We start from the raw sequence: 25,085 nt of genomic DNA on the forward strand, positions 1-25,085 counted from the left end.
GTTGAACCTGATTTTAATGAAAGTCAAACTGCACATGGAGAATCATCACGTGTCGACAGTGAGTCACTCTTATGTTTTACCGAGCGGCGTCCATCAGCTGCTCTGTAGAACACCAGCTCATCTTCTGTCATCGCCTCGATGTAAATATCCAGGTTGGATTCAGTCGATTCAGCTGAAAGTGAAACTTAAATTTTCATATTTTAGAATCAGAACTTAAAATGTTTTACAGGTTGTTCTGCAGAAGAAACGGTCACATGGACACGATGACGTGAATTTGTCTTTGTAGAAGAAAACAATCTGTGTGTGTGCGTGCGTGCGTGCGTGCGTGCGTGCGTGCGTGCGTGCGTGCGCATGTGCACTTTGATGAAATCATTAACTCTCCATATTTGACCTGTTCTCACTTTACCTTCTCGGGGAAATTGGGATTAATTATAATTGTTTCTTAATTACTCTCTCTCTCCCAGCTGTGGAGAGTTTCCTCGCAACCAGGAAACGCCGCTCACTCCGCCATTGTTACCCCCCCACCCCCCCGGACCCCTCCCCCCTCTTCCCGATGTGTTCCTGTGTTTATCAAGCCATTAGCTGTGGGTTTACTGTGTTAATAAGTGTTAATGTGCAGTAATGAGGATGGAGTGCAGCACATTACTGGGAGCGCTGTTGGCCCACCTCCCGTTTGCTGCCAGTCGGCTGCTCGACGGAGAGGAGGAGGAGGAGGAGGAGGAGGAGGAGGAGTTGGCAGCGGAGACACAGAGTCCTGGTCATGAGTCTGGTCCTGGTCCTGGTTCTGTTCAGACCGGGGATCTGACGTCTACATGGACAGAGAGATCTGGTTCTGATGGCTCAGACATCTGGAGCAGCTGTGTACACGTGTGCAGGATAAAGTTTGATCCAGGTTCTTGAAACAGGATATGAAGTTCACATGTGGAAATTTGGACCCTGACCTCGACAGGATCTAAAACAAACCACATCAAGAGAAGAAGAAGAAAGATGAATATGAAACGTGATCAGAGTGAGACATCCCTCCAAACACAGATCAGGTGAACCGACACGTTGAACTCTTGACCTCCTTCTCACCGTGTTTGGGCGCGCTTGTTTTGCCGGTTGGAGCGGACTGGAGGTGGAGACGGCAGAGTGACACGTCACTGCTCTGCGAACATCTCTGTGACGGGCTCTTTTCTGTTCCACTGAACACTGAGCTGAAGAAATGAACCCATGTCTGCTTGGATTGACTGTGGGAGGAGAAGAAGAAGAGGAGAAGAAGACAGAGAAGAAGACAAACTCTCCAGGAATCAGGTAGAGAAGTGACAGCTGCAGTTCCACTTCCTGTTTGTGTGATGAACAAGGAAACGTTTCTCTGTTACAGGAAGTTGATCAGTGTTGAGACAGGAAGTTCAGGTGTGTTTCTTCAGGACGTGACAGTGGCTCCGGCTTCACAGACGTGTTGAAGTGTTTGTGTCGGACGGGACTTTGTTCTGAAGATGAAAGTGATCGATATTTAGCAGATGTTGAGCAGATGTTTAGCAGATGTTGAGCAGATGTTTAGCAGACGACGTTGGCTTGAGACATTGGGAAGATGTTGGATTTTGATAAGGTAACAACGTCAGATTGATGTTGGCGTGAGACGCCCTGACGTTTAACTTTGGTCCTGTGACATCACAACCTACATTCAACCAATTATCAACATCTAACGTCACTGCGGGATTACATCACAGTCAACTGAGGAGGAAACAGGAGAGGAGAGGGGGATGAATATTAAGTACATCTTGTCCCAGTGCATGCTGGGAGCTGAGATGATGGAGAGATAAATATGGCCGCCGGTGTGTGAACGCCGTTTCTCCGCTGTAATGACGCGTGATGTGTTCACACACGCTGACGTGCTCTGTGTGTGTGTGTGTGTGTGCGTGTGTGCGTGTGTGTGTGTGTGTGTGTGTGTGTGTGTTAGTGTCACATGGATCATGTTTATGGCTCTGACTGTGTGTTTGGCTGTGATTCATACAGAGGCACAGGAAGTTTACGTCCTCTCACTCATCACACTGACACAGATATAGACCCACTGTGTGTGTGTGTGTGTGTGTGTGTGTGTGTGTGTGTGTGTGTGTGATTCATGCAGGACGTGGTTAGTCATTCGAGCTGCAGCAGAGAAAATAACGAGTGTATGAGATTTAATCTCCCTAATGATGCTCGGGCAGAGAGACGAGCCGCCGCCCCGCCACGTTCTCTACGTTCTCTACGTTCTCTATGTTCTGTATGTTCTATATGTTCTATGTTCTATGTTCTCACAGTGTCCAGGTCTGTGTTGAGTCTCACTTGCTACTTTTCCACTAAATCCTCCAGGAAGTTGAATTCTTGGGGAGCTGAAGCTCAGTCTTTGTGGAAGGTAAAAGAAGTTAAACTCATGAAACCAGAGACGGTCGCTTCACAATATTTATTTGTCTGAAGTTACAGTGTGAATCATCAGATAAAAACAATTCAGTGATGGAAGATAGAAAAATATAACATCGACATAAACGTCACTTTACCAGCGTGGCGACGCAGCAGGTCTGACCCCGCCCCTCGTCTCTGCTCCGTCTCTTCAGTCTAAAAAGACCCAGAGCTGCTGATGGTGAGATCAAAGAGCAGGAGGACGATCAGACGTGGATCAGCTGTTCGGGTTTTACAGGACGACTCGGATCAAAGAGCGAGGAAACGTTAACGTGCAGCAGCTCGTCTCCAGCAGCAGAGATCCCACCTCGGGGAGACTTATCTCTCCCCGTGTGAGGATTAGGAGGGAATAATACAGCGTACAGTGTGCTTATGTAAGACGTCAGCTCTGAGCTCCGCAGGCTCCTTCAGCCTCCGTCCACCAGCAGCTGCAGCCTGAAGCCCGCAGGACGCAAACATGGTGGAGGAACAGGTGGTCGCTCTTACAACAACTCCAGTTGTGATTCATGTCAGTGATGATCACGTCGACCGCCACACAACAACCTGCAGTTTACAGCTCGAACACGTTCTCTGTAATTACCATCGAATCACCAGATCATTCTTCTATCTCCAGGAAATGATTTTTTATAGAACACAGGACACTAAAAATAAAGTGCCCCCCCCCCCCCATGAGTCAGAGCAGCTTGTATTTCTTTGGTGTTGTTGCTAGGTAACCACAGCAGCAGCTGTCAGTCATCAGACGGCTGTCTGTCTCCGTCATCGAGGTAAACATGTTGTAGTGCAGTAAACACAAACAATAAGAAAACTCAGTCAAAGCAGCAGCTTCTCTGACTCTGCAGTCCTGAAGCCCCGCCCCTGAGGGGCTTTCAGCTGATCTGATTGGACAGGGGCAAGCTGCAAAATTTATTTATTTAGTGGTTATTTTTTAAACTTTGTTTTAATCATATTAGTTCGTTTTCAGTAACAGTACAAAACCTGTTCCATCCGACGATCTTTGTCTTATTTTGAAGTTGAAATGTAGTGTTCACCTCCTCGTGGTCGTATCCCTCCGCCACTCAGACTAGTTCCAGGTCACATCCCTGTTTGTCCACAGTCATAAGACATAAAACATTTGTGTGAAATTTTGTCATAATTGCTTTGTGAAGTCTTGAGTCATGGCTAAAAACTGTTTTCTGAGGTCACCGTGACCTTGACCTTTGACCTTTAGCCACCAAAATCTAATCAGCTCATCCTTGAGTTGAGGCGAATATTTTTGCCAAATTTGAAGAAGTTCCTTCAAGGTGTTACTGAGATATCACCATCATCATCATCATCATCATCATCATCATCATCATCATCATCATCATCACCATCATCATCATCATCATCATCACCACCACCTAGCACCTTAACTATAAAATCCCTTCTTCTTCTTCTTGGTTTCCTCCACGTGTTGATGTTTTATAATTAGACAGAAGCTAAAGGTTATTTTGTTGGCGTGGTCACTTCTGCTGCGGTTGTAGTTTCTTTGTGCCAGTTGTAGTTTTTTCCCGTTCTCACAGAGTGATCGATCGTTGCTAAACTTAGCGAAGGTTTCTGTTTGTTGTATCAGCTGCTCAGTGGATGAAGTGTAAACTCCGATGACAGAAATGCTAAATGAGAGACTTTTTTTTGCGTCTGACTGAAACAAGCTGAAGAGAAAGAAATCTATTCCTCTGTCTGTCCGTGAATCCGTCCCTCCTCTCTTCCCAGCTGTCAGAGTTTCCACGCTTCGTTCTTCACATCGTTCCGGCTGATAAAACTGTAAAATGTGAATTTTCTGCCTGGCTGCTTCCCTCCTCCACCTCTCCTGTTTCTATCGCCGTCTCTCTGTGTCTGTCAGCGGAGATGAATGGTCCTGACTCGTCTCCTCTCTGTGGCTGAGCGGCGGTGGGACTCGTGGCGCTGCAGCAGGATGCGCGCTCTGCTCTGCTCTGGTCTGCGGCGCTGCAGCAGTGAGCGTGGTGATAATTACAGTGTGAGCGAGGTGAGGATGTGTGTTATCGGGGTCAGGAGGCTGCACGCGCTCAGTCTGATGTTTCTGCAGAGGCTGGAGGTCGTCCAGGTTTCTGCTGTGGGGGAGATAAAAACCAGTGCGACCAGTTCAACCAGTTCTTCTCTGCTCAGGATCACGTGACTGTTCGATCACAGCTGGATGAGAGACCGTGTCACACATCTGTCTTTTCCAGGTCACATGGCACTTAAATATACCATGACCTCAGAGAATCCTGCTCTCTGATTGGCTGACAGAATCACCCCAGACACCATTCAGGTCAACAGCTTAATCATGGTTCGATATTAAACTGCAGGTAACCATAGCAACAGTTCTACTGCTTACATTCAGCTACAGTTAATTTACTCAAGGACTTCTACATCCTCCCCAAAGTCCTGTAACACCTCCCCGAGGAACACTACACCCTTCTCAAGGAACTCTACTGTCGTCTGAAGGATGTATACGATCTCCTGAAGCTCTTCTCCACGCTCCTCAAGGAGACATACACAACCTCCTCATGCATGTGCACGACGTCCTCAAGTACCCTGAATCTCCTTAGTGATCTTTACACCTTCCTCAAGGAACGTCTAAAACCCCCATTCCTCTAGATCGCTTTCAAGATTGGATAAAACCCATAAAATCCTCCTCCAGGTCCTCAAGGATCACCCCTCGGACCTCCAGGGTCTCCTGAAGGACTCAAAGATGTCTAAAACACTCTCAGACCCATAGGATCTCCTCAGGGACCTCTAGACCTTCCTTGAGAACCTCTTGAATGTTCTATATCACCGTCCTCATGACCTCAGCAACTCTCTAAAAAACCTCTGAAATCTCTTCAAGAGCCTCTTACAACTCCTTCTTAGTGACTTTAACAACCTCCTCCAGGTCCTTTGGAACCTTCTCTTTCCAAAACGACTCAAGGTAACTCCTCGACGACTGCCATAAACTTCTCAATGAGCCCAGGACCTCTGCTAGCCTTAAGGAAAGCTGGAACCTTATATTTGACCTCCACAGAAACAATAGAACCTCTTGTAGGAACCCTAGAATCTTTTCACGGACCTCTTTAATCCCTTTCAAATGTTCTTTTACCTCTTCAAGGACCTCTGGTACTTTTTCATGGACAATCAGAAGGTCTTAAAGGTTCAGGAAAACTTCATCAATGACTTCAGTAACCCCTGGAACCTCCGCAAGAACCCCTAACTTCAGACCCCGAACCCTCCCCAAAGGAACGTCCTACAAGTTTTACACAAGAACTCGTGATCTCTATATAATCTTCTCTTAAGGACTTCTTTTATCTCCACAAGGCCTTTTTAGTGCCAGTGGAAACTTCTCAATGACCTCTAAAGCTTGATCACTTACTTCACTCGCCTCCTGGAGAACCCTGGAACCTCCACCAGGACCTTAGGTTAAGACTCTCAAGGAGGAGTAAGTGTTGTAGCCTCACTGGGTTCCCACTCAACCTCAACTCTGACCTCAGGAAACTGTGGAACTTTTTTAAGGATTCATTAACCTCCAGTCGGACCCTTGGAACCTCCTAAAGGACTCTCAAAGCTCCTGGAGTGCTGGTAGAATATTTCTGCAACCAATCAGAGAGCGCCAACACTGCGATTGATCGGCTTTGTTCCTTATTTAAATGTGACGGCCCAGTTAACCAATCAGATGATTTTTCCTCCACACTCTGAACAGTGAATAAAGTTGTCTCTGAGTCCTGTCTGCCGGTTTTCATTCAGCCCTCCGTCTCCCCTCTCATTACGTATGCAGAGGGAGTGGCATGCTGTCAACCAATCAGATGTCTGCAGTTATTCTTAGCCGTCCCACTGACTCGGCAGCTTCTCTGAGAGATCCTCGGTCCAGAAATAGAGTGAGAGAGCTTATGTAACCCAGAGAGAGAGAGAGAGAGAGAGAGAGAGGATGTACTTCACTTTCTTTTTGACATGAATAAAACAGTGAAGTTAAATCTGACCTGAGATCAGGAGACAGAGACAGAACCTGTGTGAGATGGAGCCAGATCTGGATCTGGGACAGATAGTGGTTTTAATATTTAGTTTCATGTCTGTCTGTCTTCTCTGTGACATGAATAAATGAGAAGCAGAGGAACCCGCTCTGATCCCCGAATGAACTCTGCACCTGAAGATTAAATAAGGTTTGTAGTTTTTGGTTTTTACAGGTTTTTGCTTTTGAGCCTCAGGTCAGATCAGGTCTGGGATCAGTCCAGCTGACCTGGTTTTAGTGAACTCGGGTTAAAGACTGAAATCTGAATTCTCTTTGCTTTTTGTGTGCGGACATAAACATCATGATCCTTATTATTTCAGAGACAGTCTGAGCTGCAGGTGTCTGTGTGAGCAGCTGCTGCTTTCATCAGGGAACATCAGTGCCCCCCCCCCCTTCAGTCTCCCCACCACAGGGCGTGGTCTCTCCAGACTGTATAGAAAGTCTCTGAACTGACAAACTGCTCGAGATGAATGCGGCACAATAATCGTTTTACCTCCATGATCTTGTTTCATTATCGTTGGAAAATGAAATTAGATGAATCGTTCAGTCTCAGAGGAAAGTTCAACATCTGTGGATCCATGACCTGAAGGACTGAGGGACGGCCCAGTGTCAGTCAGGTGTTCCTAATAAAGTGATCAGAGACGTAGCAGCAGTGGAAACAGTTCACTTTGTGTTTAGACTGACAGAATAATTGTGTGTGTGTGTGTGTGTGTGTGTGTGTGTGTGTGTGTGTGTGTGTGTGTGTGTGTGTGTGTGTGTGTGTGTGTGCTGCCTTCAGGGACAAATGAAATATCCAGAATTGAATCTGCTGTATGAACAGACACACACATGAACACAACATCACACACACTGGATGAGGCTGCAGCTCTTCTCTGCTGGAGGATGACTCACTGTGTGTCCACACACACACACACACACACACACACACACACACACACACACATCAGAACAGTTCATCAACATTAAAAAGAACTGAACCAGGACCTCATTAGGACCAGACTCTGGTCCCATGAGGTCTACTGGTCCAGACGAGGTCAGTGTCTGTAGGAAAGGGTCCCAAAGAGACAAAAACACACACACACACACACACACACACACACACACACACACACACAGTCAGCCTCAGGCCTGTACAGTAGAGCAGTGAGTCTCTGAGGGTAGAAGGAGCTCGGCCTGATTTAACCACTGTTTTTGTGTGTGTGTGTGTGTGTGTGTGTGTGTGCAGTTTTAAACCTTTCCCTGCATTAAAGGGATGGAGAGATTAGAGCATTAAAGGGGAGGAAACAGATCTGTGATTTTCGCTGCAGGAGGTCGTTGTGTTTGGAAACAGACGCGTCACGCCGTCCACGCCTCGCCTCACACCTGTTCCTACAGTCGACATCGCCACACATCAACACACTGCGGCTCTCCCCTCCGTGTCTCTGCTGCGTCCTCACATGCAGCCTGAACAAATTGATCAGGTTGTGTTCAAGGTTGATCTTTTCTGCTGTAAAACGCAACAATAACGGCGTCTGTGGTGGGCGGGGTCACGATGCTGGCCGTCTCTCGCCTCCATCGGCTCAAACCTCCTCATGTACACCACCTCCTTTATTCCAGGTTTTACTGACGTGTTCGTGGCCCGATCCAAACCCCTCTACAGGAAGTTTGACACGAGACGAGACGCTTATTGTTTTCCATTGTGACTTCAGTATGTTTGTATCTGTGCAGCTGGTCGATCAGCTGTTTGTGGTCCGGGCAGGTGAAGCAGAGTTTGTGTCGGTGTGATTAAAGGCCGTTAGCGGAGGTTAAACTGACCCACAGGAGGTTTCACCCTCTCTGTTCCCGGCCTGTTTGACCTCTGACGCCGGGCTCGGTGTTGTTTGTTGTTGTTGTGCTGCGGGTCAGATGAGTCTGGAGCTGTGTTTACTGACTGTGTGTGAGAGCACAAACATGGACTCAGGTGGATGTCTCACCTGTCTGATGCTGCTCTCACACCTGTGTTCCCTTTGAGGACTGAACACTGAATCATCCACACTGCTGCTTTCTCAGTGTTTATGTTTTTATTTATTATATTTAATCAATCAACAGAAAATCCGTTTACCGTTACACCCCTAGTCCTGACTGAGTCAGACCTGAACCACATGTTGATCTGATTCAGTGTGACATCACTTCCTGAGGATATCTCTGATGTCCCTCCAGAATAAAACTCCAGAAAACCACTTAGAAACCAGAGAGAACAGATGGGCAGTGTGTGTGTGTGTGTGTGTGTGTGTGCGCGCCCCCCCCAAACCTAATAGTCTCTAACCAACTCTGCATTTTATGACTAAAGCATGAAGGTTTCACAGATAATCTTCACACCACAAGGTTTTATTTCAGACGAGGTCACTGACCTCAGCATTGCATTTTTTACACGTTTTGCTCCATCACTCACATTATAATCATGTGTATCTTTGCCAAACTTGCACCTTTGTTCTAATAAAGATGCTTATTTGCTGCTTGTGGCTGTGTGACAATTTTGCTTAGAGCATCATATTTGCAGGGGAACTGCAGACCCCCCCATTTCCACGTGTTAATGAGCTATAGCTTGTTAAAAACACTGACAACTTCTGCTGTGTGTTCTGTGGAATCACATGACTAGCTAGCACATTAGCGATTATTCTAATCAGAAGCTAACATGCTAGTTTGGTGTGGACCACACTCATCACTCAAGGAGGCTCCGCCCTGTCCCAGAGGTCACGTCTGAAAATAATTCTCAAGTCATAAAATGCAAAATAAGCTTCCATATACAAGCTTCTGCAATATGCTGCACTCTAATACTAATGCTTGAGTGCTTTTAATTTGAAACATTTACAGGACGTGTTGAGTTTGTATTAACACGTAATGCAGCGACTGGGAGCGGATCAAGACGAGGCTTCGGTCTAAAATACAGCTACGAACAGTTCTACAGTTTTAAATAAAGACCTGTTACCTGCTGCAGGTGAGGTAAACAAACGCCCCGCCCACTATTTTAGGAAGTACAGTAGTTGAAAACTGTTGTGGATCTGCAGTTAACTCCCCCTGGGGATGTAGAAACGGTTTGCAGCAAATCATGAATGAGCAACGGCCAATGGTGTAACTTCATCACTCACTCACTCACTCACTCACTCACTCACTCACTCACTCATGAACATTCGGTGGTTTGGTGGCAACAACAAAAAAAAAGGTTTAAACATTTTAATGGAAACAAAAACCTGAAAGCTGCAGCTTGTGTCAGGGGCCACATATTCTAGATGAAGGGCCGGATGTTTGTTTTCCTGCTGTAAAGAAACCACAAACAGCTTCCTGTGTCAGTGTTTGAACATTTAAACTGTTGTGGACGTTTCAGTCTCATGATGAAACTTTTGGTTTGTTGTTTTCTGTGATTAAACTTCAGCTGATGTGGAGTTTAAACAGTGAAGATGTTTAAACGGAGCGACGCTCTCACCCGCAGTTTATCCCAGAGGATTGGATTTGATCTAATTCCTGGTGTAGGAGTGATTTTAAAGACGCAGAGGGGGGAGTGTAATTCCTGAGTTTAGGAGGTGTTGTGTGTTTTCTTGTGTTTTGTATGCTGCAGCTTGTACTGCAGGGATCAGCTGCTGTGCCAGCTCCGGGCCGGATTCATCACTTATTAGGACGTGAACGGTTTGTGGCGCTGCAGAGAGCGCGGGGATTAGGCTAATACCTGGTTTTAGAGGGGAAATGGAAAATACCTCAGCCAGAACAGGATGAGAGGATGGAGGGACGGAGGAGAATACAGATGAAGAAGTGACTGTTTTTTTCACAGTGAAGGAATCAGATTTTAAAGTTTTAATCTGTAACTTTTCCACATTAAAACGATTAAAAACATCTAGACTTGCGTTTTATATGTTGTTGAGTTCGTACATCATCACAAATGTTTCTATCAATTCTCAAACCAGAGAAATGTGTGATTTTAATCGTGACGTTTCATTGGTCGCCTGTTGATGACATCATATTGTCATCAGATTTAAGCCACAGACACTTTTTACACCTCTGTGGTTTTCAGCTCGTTATTTGAAGCAGATGATTTTAGTGTCGGACGTCTGGATCTGAAGATCTCAGAGAAACAAGCCGAGGAAACGCTCGACAGCTCAGCTCCAGCTGCTGGAGACGTCCTGTCCTGTGTCACTGAGGAGCGTCGCTGATTGTTAAAGTGAAACTGTTTTATTCAGTGTTTCTACCAGTTTTAATCCCCTGGTCTGTTTGTTGTGGAGAGGAGGAAACCTCTGTGAATAATTCAGCTGCTGGTAAAAACCTCTGGTTCATAAGTTATTAAAGAAACAAAGGTAAGCAGTCAGAGTTTCCAGCTGCTCAGAGACGTCACGTGTCCTGAAGAGCGACCGTGAGTCACTGATTTTTTTTGAAGTTATTGTTTTGGGCATTTTTGCCTTTTTATCAGTTCAGTTGTAACCAGCTGTCACACCTCGTCTCTTTCATGTCTGTTAAACATTCATTATATTATATTATGTGTTTGTGTTGAACTGCTGAAGTCCAGAGAAACAGACCAGGACAAACAGGAGTCAAACCATCACCATCACCATCATCATCATCATCATCATCATCACCATCACCATCATCATCATCATCATCATCATCACCATCATCATCCTCATCATCATCATCATCATCATCATCATCATCATCCTCATCATCCTCATCCTCATCACCATCATCATCATCATCATCACCATCATCATCCTCATCCTCATCCTCATCACCATCCTCATCATCATCATCATCATCATCATCCTCATCATCATCATCATCCTCATCATCATCATCATCATCATCCTCATCATCACCATCATCCTCATCCTCATCACCATCATCATCATCCTCATCATCATCATCATCCTCATCATCATCATCATCATCATCCTCATCATCCTCATCCTCATCACCATCATCATCATCATCATCATCACAATCATCATCCTCATCATCATCATCATCATCATCATCATCCTCATCATCCTCATCATCATCATCATCATCATCATCATCATCCTCATCCTCATCACCATCATCATCATCATCATCATCACAATCATCATCCTCATCATCATCATCATCATCATCATCATCCTCATCATCCTCATCATCATCATCATCATCATCATCATCATCATTATCATCATCGGTGGGTTCAGGTCTGGATCTATTCTGGTTCTACTTGAGCTTGTTTCTTTATGGTTCTAGATGAACTCTTCTCTGGTTTCTTGTGGTTCTGGTTGTACTCTGTGTTTCCATGGTTACGTCTCAACTCTCCGGTGGTTCAGTTCTATTCACACTCGTTCTGTCTGGTTGGTTCTTCTTTGATTGAACAGTTCTGCAGTTCCTCTGAGCCTCTCTTGTTCTGGTTCTACTGAAACGTTCCTGTGTGTGTGTGTGTGTGTGTGTGTGTGTGTGTGTGTGTGTGTGTGTGTGTGTGTGTGTGTGTGTGTGTGTGTGATGACATCAGCAGGAAACATTCGCAGAGTCATCGGAGGACAGAGAGAAAAAACCATCCAGAATCTAAAAATAAAAAAAGTGAGAAAAAGTAGGACAACCAGATCATCCACACCTCCTCTCCTCTCCTCCTCCTCCTCCTCCTCCTCCTCCTCTGTTCTCCTCCTCTTCCTCTCTTCTCCTCCTCTTCCTCCTCCTCTCCTCCTCCTCTCCTCTCCTCCTCCTCCTCTTCCTCTCTCCTCCTCCTCTCCCTCCTCCTCCTCTCCTCCTCTCTTCTCCTCCTCCTCTCCTCCTCCTCTCCTCTCCTCCTCCTCCTCTTCCTCTCTCCTCCTCCTCTCCCTCCTCCTCCTCTCCTCCTCTCTTCTCCTCCTCCTCTCCTCCTCCTCTCCTCTCCTCCTCCTCCTCTTCCTCTCTCCTCCTCCTCTCCCTCCTCCTCCTCTCCTCCTCTCTTCTCCTCCTCCTCCTCTTCCTCTCTCCTCCTCCTTCTCCTCTTCCTCTCTCCTCCTCCTCTTCCTCCTCCTCCTCTCCTCCTCTCTTCTCCTCCTCCTCCTCTTCCTCCTCCTCCTCTCCTCCTCCTCTCCTCTCCTCTCCTCTCCTCTCCTCTCCTCTCCTCTCCTCTCCTCTCCTCTCCTCTCTTCTCTTCTCCTCTCTCACACCTGCAGACCTGCGGCTGGATCTGGATCAGGGTTAGTGGTCCAGTCTGCTCCTCCTGTCAGTTCAGGATTCATTTCCCTCTGCAGCTCGTTAAGATCTCACAGCTTTAATTAGCGGAGCCTCGTCAGACTGTTCTCCAGAGTCCTCAGGTCTGACCTGCAGGTCCAGGTGGACCGTCACACATCACCTGGACCTGCAGGTAGGAGAATCAGTGAAACTGAAGTGACTGATGTGGATCCACTTCCTGTTGTGTTTGAAACTTCAGCTGCAAAAAGTTTGTAAAAGACGTGATGTCGTTGTTTTATCAGCCGTTCTCCTTCACTCAGCTTTGAATTTTAGAAATTTGCAATTTAATTGTTCAAATTTAAATTCATTTTTTAAAATTTTTTATTAGTTTTAATTTGAATTTTTTTTCATTTAGAGTTTTTAAATTATGTTGTTGTCGTCGTTGACGCTGCAGCAGATCACCATCAGCGTACTTGATAAAACAGGTTTTACACCTGACGATGTTCCTGATGTGACCTTGGTTCGGGGGGTCCGGGGATCAAACCGCCAACCTGCTGTAGCACCTGAGGCGTGGCCCCGCCCCTTTAGAAGCCACTGTATGTACCACCACACTATAGTTCAGGACCAGCTGATGTCCTCATGATCCAGCTCCAAGAAGACGCTGTTCTTTACTGCAGTTTTCAGGGACTCAAACGCCACGCTGCCATCTTGCCGCGTGGTTCCCATGACAACAGGTAGAGAACATCCTGCAGGCTCCGTAACAGCCCACTCAGCTCGCTGAGACTCACAGAGCTGTTTGAGTCTGACAGCTGCAGGTAAAGACACAGTCTCTGTCAGGAAACACTTGTGTGTCACGGCGGCGGCGGCGGCGGCGAGTGGGAGGATCAGAGGAGCAGCACGTTTAAAGTTTGTTTTGTGGAAAGACGAGAATCAGTTTAAGCAGTTTAAATCATGAGAGGGGAAAAGTTTCAGTCTTTAAAGAGACGATGCTGTTACAGTCACTGAGTTCAGTGGGCGGGGCCTAAGGTAGACAGGTAGAAGGGCCCCACCCTTCCTGTATCGGCCATCAGACTGAGCGAGGTCCTTTCATCTCTTTATCGTTGTTTTGTGTCGTTGTCGTGCGTCTCACTCTCAAACCTGATTTTTAGAACATTTAACGGGCGGCAGTCAGAGCGGCGGCCATGTTGTTTTCAGGTCGACGTCTCATTCTCGTGGACACGATGTCTCAGTAACGCCTCAAACATTCAAACACAAGGATGAACTGATTACATTTTGGTGGACAAAGGTCAGAGGTCAAGGTCACGGTGACATCATAATAACTCGAGGCACAGAAATCATGATTTCACATAAATGCTTAATATTTGATTGGACTCTGGATAATCGGGGCTGGAACCTGGAGCTAGTCTGAGTGGAGGAGGTGATTCTATCGTCATTGTACGAGTGAAATTAAAGTGTCACCTTCTGCTTCTGCTGCCGGTTTGAGTTTCCTGTGTGTTGAAGCTTCTTCCTATCTGTCCGACACACTCTCACCTGTTATCCCTGTGTGTGTGTGTGTGTGTGTGTGTGTGTGTGTGTGTGTGTGTGTTGTCGCCCACAGCGCCCCCTACAGTGCGGATCGTGCACTCAGGTCAGGCCTGTAACGTGGAGGAGGAGCGCTACACTGAGAGAGTGTACACCATCAGAGAGGGAGAGACCCTGGAGCTGCAGTGTCTGGTGACGGGACACCCCCGCCCACAGGTAACCACACCTGATGATGATGATGATGATGATGATGATGATGATGATGATGATGATGGTGATAGGGTGGGGGAGGGGGCATCCACAGTGTAGTCAGCTGTGTACATGAAAAATTAGTAAAAAAACAGTAAAAAAAAAACAAAGCTGAGAAGTTCAAACCCCGCCTACTTCCCCACCTCCACACAGCCGACCAATCAGTGAGGTGGCTGTGATGTCAGAGACCGGATCACCTGTTACTGACGTGTTGTCTGAACTCAATCAAAGATCTTCTGTGAGGGAAGAGGCTCCACTCTGTAACTGCACAGTCAGACAGTTTCTGTATTTCCCAGCAGAGTGAGACGTCTTCACTTCCTGTCACTGTCACTTCCTCCAGTTAAACTGATCAGTCCGTTGAGATGATCTGTGAACTGGGACCTTCGGTGTTTCACGGTTAAAACAATCTAATAATTAAATTTTTCTACATCTTAAACTTTGTGGATTCACGAGACTTATTCCGGACGCTGTCTCCCACATTCACAAACCGTAAATGGAAGAGAGAAGAAGAAGCTGAAAAGACGGAGAAATGAAGGTTTCCTGTTCCTCAGGCGATTCGTAGTCCGGGTCTGCCGCCGCCGTTGGTCATCAGCTCCTGTGAAGATTCACTCGTGGCATCTCCAGCCTTCTCTTCTTCCCATCACCACCAGAGTCGAGACCACACAGCCTCACCGCCTCCTCACGTACGATGACATCGCGATGAGTCTGTTCTCACGGGAATCAAAGTTAACTCGTTCTCCTGAGCGTCTCGGACTCAGTGATGTCTGATCATGTTCAGGATGTGGCGGTTTCACAGAGACGGTGGGTTCACAGAGTCCTGAATCTGAATCAGGGCTAAACACCTGGACCTGGACCTGGACCTGGACCTGGACCTGAACCTGAACCTGGACCTGGACCTGGACCTGAACCTGAACCTGAACCTGAACCTGAACCTGAACCTGAACCTGGGCTGATAGAGAACTGGTCCTTAACTCACTGGTTTACAGTGAGAGAGAAACCAGTTCAGAGACCTGAGTTCATCACAGAACACAGGATGAATGAATGAAAGAAGAAACCTCTCTTACACACACACACACACACACACACACACACACACACACACACACACACACACACACCGCCCGTATTGACTCTGCAGAGCACACAGTAATAAACTCCCCCCTCCCCTCCCATCATCCCCAGCGGCGTGCTGCAAGTGCCAGAGCTCCTGCTGAGACGAGCTGCTGCGACGCCTTTGTGTTTCATAAATGAAGAAGAAGAAGAGGAAACCCTGGAGGACGAGACGCTGCTGCTGTCTGTGAATGAAGAGAGAGAGAGATTTACTCTGAGTGAGGAAGAAGAGAGGCAGGAAGATGAGGATGGTGAAAGAGAAGTCAGACGTACGAAGGAGAGTGAGAGGTGTTGTGAACGCAGCTCTTCTTCTTGTCTTCAAGTCGTCGTTAACGTTAATTAAACCTGAACACAAACACCTGGACGTCCTGTGAAGCTGATGAGTTCAGGTGTTGTCCCTCGTCCCGTCCACACTGGCTCTGGTTTGTGTGATCAGGACCAGAGGAACCCGCCTCCCCCAGGTGGACTCTCCAGGACTCTTTGATAATTTATCATTAGTAATATTTTGCTGTTTACATTTTATTAAGGCTTAAAGTTGTGGAGAATTGAGGTGAGCGAATGCTTGACTCTCAGCTCCACACACGCCCCCTCCTCTTTGCCCATATTTGGATTAGCTGGGAGTTAGGGGGCGGAGTCGGGCACTGCCAAGAGAGCGATGGTGAAGCAGCTCACTCTGAGCTTCAGAAACCTGTGGGTGACGTCACAGAGGCGACGTCCATCTTTATCTACAGTCTGTGGTTTAGAGCAGTGGAGGTTCTTCTGCAGATCCTGCTGATGTCACAGTTACATCATCACGTCCAGGTCTTTGTCTCAGCTGTGATTGTGCCTCACTGGCTTGTTGTAAATGTTCAGTCTGTTCAGTGTGTGTGTGTGTGTGTGTGTCCTTCAGAGACTCAGTGACAGTAAACAGCCTGTTCTTCACTGTGTTGGTATAAAGTGGGACAAAATGCAACAACCTCAATCTTTAATCCAGATAGTTGCTTGTTAAAGGATTTAAAGCGTCGGGGGCTTCATGTTGTTTCTCTCCCAGCTGTGATGTCACAATAAAAGCTCATTAAAACCTCTGCTGCTGCAGACTGCATCTTCATTTACTGTCAATTAACTACAGACACACACACACACACACACACACACACACACACGCACACACACAGTGATTGATTAATGGAGAAATTAATAGGCATATTAATCAATAATGAGAATGATCGTTAGTTGCAGCCTCGTGTTAACTGGTCGACTACAGTGACTGTTCAACTGTAAAATACAAATCATCATGAAATCATGATTTCAGTCTGATGATTTAATGTTTAAGGTGAAGAAGAAGAAGAAGAGAGGGATGAAAGAAACATGCAGAGGAAGCTGAGCTCTGCAGTGACGCAGAGAGGAAAAAAAACAAGTGTGTTTTACAGTGTGTGTGTGTGTGTGTGTGTGTGTGTGTTCAGACTGCGTGCCAGTAGCTGCTCTATTTATAGCTTGAACAGACTGACAGCAGAGAGAGAGAGAGAGAGAGAGAGAGAGGGGAAGTAAAGAGAGGTGTGGAGAGAGTCTCACTTGGTCTCACAGCTGATTATTGATTATTAGTGAAGATGTAATGCCAAGATGACATCATCACGTTAACGCAAACCCATGGGAATTATCACAATCTGTGGACAGAGCCCGGTTTTCTTCTGTCCTGGTCTAGTCCTTGTGTCTCTGCTGGTATCTAGTGCTGGTATCTGGTCCTGGTGTCTGGCCCTGGTATCTGGTCCTGGTATCTGGTCCTGGTATCTGGTCCTGGTGTCTGGTCCTGGTCTCTGTGAGTCCACGGCGTCTTCTCAGTCCATGTGAGCTGGACTTAGTCTTATCTATAAAAGTTCATCCTTTTCATTGAGTCCGACCTGAACCTGTTTGTTCCCTCTGATACGACTCGTAGGATCCTCTCCTTATGGCAGCAGGCATATTGGACCTTGGTTGTCATGGTTACAGTAATAAACACGCAGAGTGTACCAACAGCGGCGTACCGGACCTTCGTTGCCATGGTTACAGTAATGCAGTTAAGTTTATGGAACGGTCATGGTCTGGTTAGGTCCAAGAAAAGATTTTTTGGTTCAAACAAGTAGGCTACCTCCTTGAGATTAGAGGTTGCCATGGTTACAACAATAACAAAAAGGGGGTTAAAATCTGCTTCCTGTTTACACCGGATGCCCAGTGTGCAGGGGGGCGGGCAGAAGACAAGAAGACGACTCTGATGACAGAGGTCAGGTGATGATGATGATGATGATGATGATGATGATGATGATGATGATGATGATGATGAAGATGGTGGTGGAGGAGAGGAATGGACGGAGCAGCTGGAAGGGACGGATGGAAAACTGACCAACAGATGCTGAATGAGGACAAATCTGTCTGAGAGGCGGAACACACACACACACACACACACACACACACACACACACACACACACACACACACACACAGTGGAGTTAATCTGCTAATACAGTCTGGCATCAGTTCAGTTTCCATCTAAAGACTCCACTTAGTTACACTCATTATTTCTGCCACAGTGCCTCTGAGCCAGGCACCACCTGCTCCAACAGCAGAGAAAAACTCACAGTCCCATCAGCCACCAGGAGAAGCTGCTTTGGTCTCATGGTCACAGCTTTACTGCTGTGGTTCTCTCTCATCCAGATGTTCTTAGAGAAACATCTGTGAAGAGCCTCTGTCCTCCACAGCAGCAGAGTCATGACGTTCATCTGTAACAGCTGGATGTGGAGATAAACAGCTGTTTGTCAGCGTGTTGATGTGTCACAGTTACACCATCAGTCAGTGCAGGTTTAAGGTTTAAAACGGGTTTAACTCTGTAACAACATCTGTAACTGTCTGTCTGTAACATCTGTCATTGTCTGTAACATCTGTAACTGTCTGTAACATCTGTAACTATCTAACATCTGTCACTGTCTGTAACATCTGTCATTGTCTGTAACATCTGTAACGGTCTGTAACATCTGTAACGGTCTGTAACATCTGTCACTGTCTGTAACATCTGTAACGGTCTGTAACATCTGTAATTGTCTGTAACATCTGTAACTGTCTGTAACATCTGTAACTATCTAACATCTGTCACTGTCTGTAACATCTGTAACGGTCTGTAACATCTGTAACTGTCTGTAACAGTCTGTAACATCTGTAACTATCTAACATCTGTAACTGTCTGTAACATCTGGAGGATTTTCTGTCTAATTTCTGGATTAAAATCAAAATCCTCTCCCGCTCAGACCAGTCCAGTGGTTACTAATATAACCACATACAGCTGTGGTGAGTGTACAACATCTGTCATCATGTTTAACTTGTGTAACATATAAGATGTGTATCAGACTCAGACAGGAATCTATATAATGTTTACGATGTCCCCTCCTCCCCCACCCCTCCCACCTCCCCAGATTCGTTGGACTAAGACGGCGGGCGGAGCCTCGGACCGTCAGGGCGACTCCTCTCTGCACAACGAGACTCTGAGGATAAAAACCATCAGCCGCCACCAGGGGGGGCGCTACTACTGCAAGGCTGAGAACGGCCTGGGGTCTCCGGCCATCCGCTCCATACGAGTCGACGTCTACTGTGAGAACACACTCTCTGTATCATGGTCAGACCTCAGTGTGTGTAACGATCTTTCATTTACACATTCACACAATCTCAAAACACAAATATGACGATGTTAAAAAACACGGGGGTCGATGACGCAGGAAACGCCACAAAGACACGTAACGTCTTAAAGAGTCAGTTTCCACCAGGAGCTGCACTTAGTGACCGTGGAGAGGAAAAACTTCTTTTTGAGGTCGATGGACGTTTCTATTAATATCTTTGCGATAATGCAGCGTGGAAATATGGTTTGAATGTTGTTGTCTGTCGACTCTCCACTTTCCCTCGTATATTCTTGCGAGATCAAACATTACCCATCGCCTCTGAGATTTGGTCGAGTGACAAGACGACAATTATTAATTTCATTTTAGGCATTTACCTACTATTTTACTCACATGTTGCTCTATTTTTATGACCCTACAGACTTTGGTAAATCCATTTCAAGCAACAAAACAATCAGTGAAGGTTTGTTTTCAAGAGATTTGAAGAATTTCAAAATCCAGGTTTCAACTTTTCAGCATTTGGGCCAAACGATCTGTTTGCTCTACGACAAAAAGGCGCCTCATGACAGAAAGCTGAGATTGTTCTGAGAACTGTGACATAAAGCACTTGGGTATTATTTTATATGCAAGATGCCTTTAAAATGTGAACTTCAGAAATAATGTAGAAAGCGGGAAAATGCCTCTTGACCTCTAAAGGTTAAGAGGCATGAGACTCAGGGGGGCGGGGCTATCTGCCAACCGAATGATTCTCTTTGATCGCTCCATAACAATGTCACAAATCATGAGCCGTGTTTTCCTGGTTTTTGTTGTTGGATGCAGGTGTCATTGACTGTTACCATGGTAACAATGGACCTGAGTTAGTCTGGGAGTAAGGTGTCTAATGTCTTTGTCTTAAAATGAGTCAAACAGTCCGACATCAGACCGATCTACGGACCGACACAACAGATGAGTCTGACACATCTCTGTGAACTTTGACCCTGACCTGTCTGGAGCTGCAGGAGACGGCGTGGTTAGAAACACTCGATGACGATCAGCTGATAAACGATTGTCTTGGACCAAACTGAATCATCTCTGTGATTGAGGCTTTGCAGGATGTAAATGAGAGCACATGGCGTCCCTGCAGGACTGAGGAGCCGCGCGGCGTCCTGGTTCTTTTTGGCAGAAAAACTTTTTCTGGCAGGAACAAATCAAAACAAGCTGCAGACTGCCTCTGTGTGTTTACTTCATTCAGGTTAATCCTCTTCCTCCTGCTGAGAGTCTCATGTGTGCACAGTAAATATGAAGCTACAGCCAGCAGCTGGTTAGCTTAGCTTAGCATAATGACTGTTTCTTTAACTGGTTTTTCGATTGTGAGATGGTTGATGACTGAGGCCTCAGGTCTGTTGGATTAAAGAGCAGTCACTGACTTCCTGCTGCTGTTTTCAGTCAGCTGATGGTATTAAAACCTCCCGCTGACCTACATGTCTCCTCCTCACGTGTGACAAACGCTTTGTGTTGTTATTTGTGCGACTCGTTGCTGATTGTTGTCGACCTACATGTGTGGAAACCAAGTGCGGAGCTGTTTTCCTGCGGCGGCGGTGTTTCTCCCCCGGAGCGCTGCTGGCTGAAGATCTGTCACAGCAAACATGAGAAGGGATGTTTCTCTCTGAGGAGACGTCAGCTTCTGTTCATGTTTACAGCTACAACTGGGACGTTAAAAATCCCAGTAAAGCCAGTAGAGAGGCGTCCTCTGGGTGTTTTTATGCAGCGTTCCCCTTCATGTACTTTGCCTGAAAAGTTTCCTCCAAAGACGAACAAGAGGAAAGAATCGCTGCAAACTGAGAGTGTTGTTGTATGAAAGCCATAACATGCTAGAGGATGTTTTTTACTGGGATTACAGGGATTGAAGTGGTACCTGAACGCATCACGGCTGACTGCTTCCTTCAGGGCACACGGGCTTTTACACAAGATTTCTTCTGTGAAGCTGCAGGAGGAAACAGGATAAATCATTACCGCAGTCCCTGAACACCACCCTGACCTGCAGCTGATACAGCATCACTCCCAGTGCATTATGGGAGTTAACAGCAGGTGGGGTCGGCCTCTGTGTAATTGCAGCTACTGATGTGTTCAGGGTGCAGGTCGGACTTTGGCGTTGCTCTGTGTGAAGCGGATTAGCGTCGATTAGCCTCTCTGCCGGTGGTGGCTTCAAAACTGGACTCATTAACGCAGTGGATTCTGATTGGTCGGCTGCTGTCAGCTGATCGGGGAGCTCACTGTGCGTCCAGCCAATTAAAAAGCCTCTGGCTCTGCAGTAATTACCCCCAACACAGGAAAACTGCCCCACTGTTTGGAACAGATGAACAACAGTAATTTCAGAGGAACGTCCTCCGTCTTTGTTTCTGTGACTGTTTCCACCTGAGCTGCAGGTGACAGTGATGATGGGTCTGATTCTGTTAGAACCGTGGTTTCTCAGACAGATGGAACCCAAAGTGTGTCAGTAGTGTGATGTTCCACCACGAGCCTCCAGAACATCTCGTCTCCTTGTCATAAATTCTTCAAGTGTACTGAACTCCACTGGAGAGATAAACAAGGTTCTACTACAGAACGTTCCTCTTTTGGTGTTTAACCACCTAGACGGGCCCTGAAATCCACAAAGGCCCACTAGAACCCCCTGGAGGACTATTAGGACCTCTTCAAGGACCACTAAAACCTCCAAAAGAACCTTAGATACTCCTAGGGAACCAGTAGAACCTCATCAGTGGGTACTGCAACCTCTACACCCGAACCTTCTAGAAGAACTCTAGAACCTTGTCAAGAGGAAACTATGTTCTCTCAATGACCTTTAGAATCTCCAAAAGACTCTGACAAACTCAGGGAACCTCTAGAACCTCTAAAACATCCTGAATGATCCAGAACCTCCTCAGTAACCACCAGAACCTTCTTAATGACCATCTGTAGAACCTCTTCAGTGAACACTTAAACCTTCTAAACAACCCCTAGAACAACCTAAATAACCTCTAGAACCTTTGGATCAACCACTAAACCATCCAACATGATCCAGAACCTCCTCTGTAACCACTAGAACCTCTTAAAGGATCCATAGAACCTTCTTTAGGTTCTATGGATCATTTCATATGGATGAAATGAAAGTAAAACCAGACGTGTTCTCATCCTGGAGCCAGGTCTGACCTTTAATCTGTCACCTGTGAAACAGTCCAGCAAATAATAAATGAACTTGGTTCCTCAAACCTGGGAAACGTTTAAAGAGTTTGTTCTCCTAAATGACATAAAGAACATTCTCGTCTTCTGTCAGGCCTGCCGCTCTGCTCAGACAGGTTTGGTTTCATGTGTCCAGGTCTGGAGATACTGAGCGAACAGACGAGCCTCTGTCCGTCATACAGAAACAGACTGAGCTTCAGTGATTCACACCCACATGCTGACGTTTGATCTGTTCTATAAATATAACGTATATATATTGTGAAGTTTGATCTGTTGTCTGTTATTAATATTTAAAGATGTTCCTCCTCCTCAGACCTGGACGACCCGGTGATAACGGTGCATCAGAGCGTCGGTGAGGCGAAGGAGCAGTTCTACTTTGAGAGGACGGTGTTTCTTCGCTGTGTCGCCAACTCCAACCCACCTGTTCACTACACCTGGAGGAGAGGCAGGGAGGTGCTGACGCAGGGCGCCGACTCCGGGGTGGAGATCTACGAACCGTTTTTTACACAGGTGAAGAAACGTCATTAAATCCGGTCCGTGGGTTACGGAGGAAATTCAGTGTCAAATGTGACGATTTAGAATCAGAAATCACAAATGAATCTTCTGATTAACAAACAAACACAGAGCTCTCGTCTGCAAAAACACCAAAAAATAAATATAAAAATAAAATAAAATACAATAAAATCAATACAGTACCATGCAATTAAATTGAATACGTTTGAATTATTGTTATTGTAATTATTATATTGTCTTGTAGGAAAGATGTTTTTTCCTTACATGTTGTGAGATTAATGAAGTAAAAGTTGGTCAAAAGTAAAAAATAATAAAAATAAGAAGAAGAAGGAGAATTAACTTTAACAAAGTCACAAAGTGATTTAAATTGGAAAATAGATTTAAAAAGATCCATATACAAAAAATAAGATAAAAATAGTGAAATAAATAAATCATATACATAGAATATTGTGTAAGTTAAAAACTGAGCGTCAGCCCAGCTCCAATAAAAGGCTTTTTTAGGTACAAAGTTGTTGGAGTGATTTAATAGATATTAATTTCAGAAACATGTTTGTCCTCTTTAAGTCATTTTCCATTTATTCACTTTGTCATCACAGTTTTTATGTATTTCCTCAGTGACTCAGGTTCCACTTTATTTGCCTGTAGACAGAAAGTCTACAAATGAAAATGTTGCTGTTTTGTGTATTTCAGATTTTTATAGATTGTAAAACGTCTGTGTGGTGAGACGGTGACGTCGCTCTCTCTCAGGACTCGCTGTTAACACTCTCTTTAGTCTCATTCTCACTCTGTGATTCCTCCCGAGGCTTCAGGCGCTCGTCCATCAGCTTGGTCCAAAAATAGTTAAGAGTTTGATTTTTGTCCAGTTTCAGCTTCACACAGACGTCAGAACCTCGACAGGTTTACACAGACTAAAATATGAATATGTTATCAGGTTTTTTTTTAGCAGCGGGGGCAGGCCAGTCAACCCTCCAACCAATCAATCAATATCATCAATATTTTAGTAAATAAAAGGAAAATAACAAAAATGTAATTTCATCCAGATCCAGAAATAACAGCGTCCTCAGTGTCTGAACTGAAGGTTCCTCCATCACATTTATGTCCCTTACTGTGTCCATGTATTTACAGACCTTTACGTTCTGCTGTGGCCTGTGAAAAAGTAATTAAGTCTTAAACATTAATATGGAAGCCCTGAGAGGCCAGTAAAAAACTTTCTAGCAATCTAATGAAATTTGTTTTGACGAATTTACTAATTTATTTATTTATTTTGTCATCTGTATAAACAAACCCAGAGAGGAAAAAACTAAACAAAAGAAAAAACCAAAGAACAAACTGATGAAATAATATTTACTTGGGGGGAAAAAAGACTTATACTATCTCAGAAGCATTTCTAGCCATCTGATTTTTTTTCTTCTTCCCAAAAACAAATAATAATAATAATAATAATAATAATAATAAAATTCACTCGGCTCTCGGGGGTTGTTTACACAGAGGAAGAAATCCTGGCAAAAGAACCAAACCTTTCAGAGCCACCGTGGGTGTTGTTTAAGACGTAATTGCTTTTTTCAGGCAACCAGTAGAATTTAACCAGATACACGTCGCTCCCATATGATTTCTCCTGTTATCAGTCCAAAATATAACAGGTTAGTGTCCTCAGGAGTCTCATGAAAATATGTCCCAGGGTTATAAACATCTCATATCTTTCAACATGAACAGGGGATGTGGGGACGATTATGTGTCCACACAACCTGCAGAGCCGCTGTCGAGCTGCTAAGTTGTTTATTTTTACTGTGAGCCGTGATCTGTTTGCGGCTGTGTTAATGAACCAGACACAGGAAGGAGCCCTGGACCGGAGCCTGTGTTGGTCATTGTCGATCCTCGACCTCTCAGAGTTCAACAGTTTGAAATACCAGAGTCGTCCTGTAGTTCAAACCTCCTCCTCCTCCTCCTCCTCCTGTGGATTAAAACCTCTGCAGATGGAGGTTCCACATTTGTCTTTTTTTTCTTTTGGCAGTGGTTTAGATTTAATTTGGAGCAAAGGCAAGCCGGCCAATCGGGCGGCCAGTTAGCGGGCCGTGCAATACCGCAGCAGAGATAACATTCACGCCAGATTTGAACGCTGTCAACTGTAATGCCTTCAGCGTCAAGCTCGTGAACTCGTTAACCCCTCCCCCCTTTGCCCCTTCATCCCTCCTCGTGGGCCCTAATGAGGAAGTTATCTCCTCCTCTTCCTCCTGCTCCTCCACAGCCAAAAAAAAAATTGGCCGCCATCTTTGCACAAACATCCCATTTAAATGTCATCTAATCTCATCTCATCTGTCCGTAAGGCGGGA

At 45.6% G+C, this 25,085-nt stretch overlaps 1 protein-coding gene across 1 annotated transcript in view; it reads left to right on the forward strand.

The window, feature by feature from the left end:
* The first annotated feature begins 621 nt into the window (after nucleotides 1-621).
* LOC111237131 (MAM domain-containing glycosylphosphatidylinositol anchor protein 2-like) overlaps nucleotides 622-25,085 on the forward strand; it is a 58,616-nt gene continuing 34,152 nt past the window's right edge. The window contains exons 1-5 of the mRNA XM_022766107.1: nucleotides 622-861; nucleotides 2,283-2,289; nucleotides 14,145-14,284; nucleotides 18,847-19,021; nucleotides 22,556-22,752. Of these exons, the coding sequence (XP_022621828.1) occupies nucleotides 622-861; nucleotides 2,283-2,289; nucleotides 14,145-14,284; nucleotides 18,847-19,021; nucleotides 22,556-22,752 (759 nt within the window). The remainder of the gene's footprint in view (nucleotides 862-2,282; nucleotides 2,290-14,144; nucleotides 14,285-18,846; nucleotides 19,022-22,555; nucleotides 22,753-25,085) is intronic.

This window comes from Seriola dumerili, unplaced genomic scaffold (assembly GCF_002260705.1).
Source record: "Seriola dumerili isolate Sdu_G_001 unplaced genomic scaffold, Sdu_1.0 BDQW01000811.1, whole genome shotgun sequence".
In the NCBI taxonomy this organism is placed as follows: domain Eukaryota; kingdom Metazoa; phylum Chordata; class Actinopteri; order Carangiformes; family Carangidae; genus Seriola; species Seriola dumerili.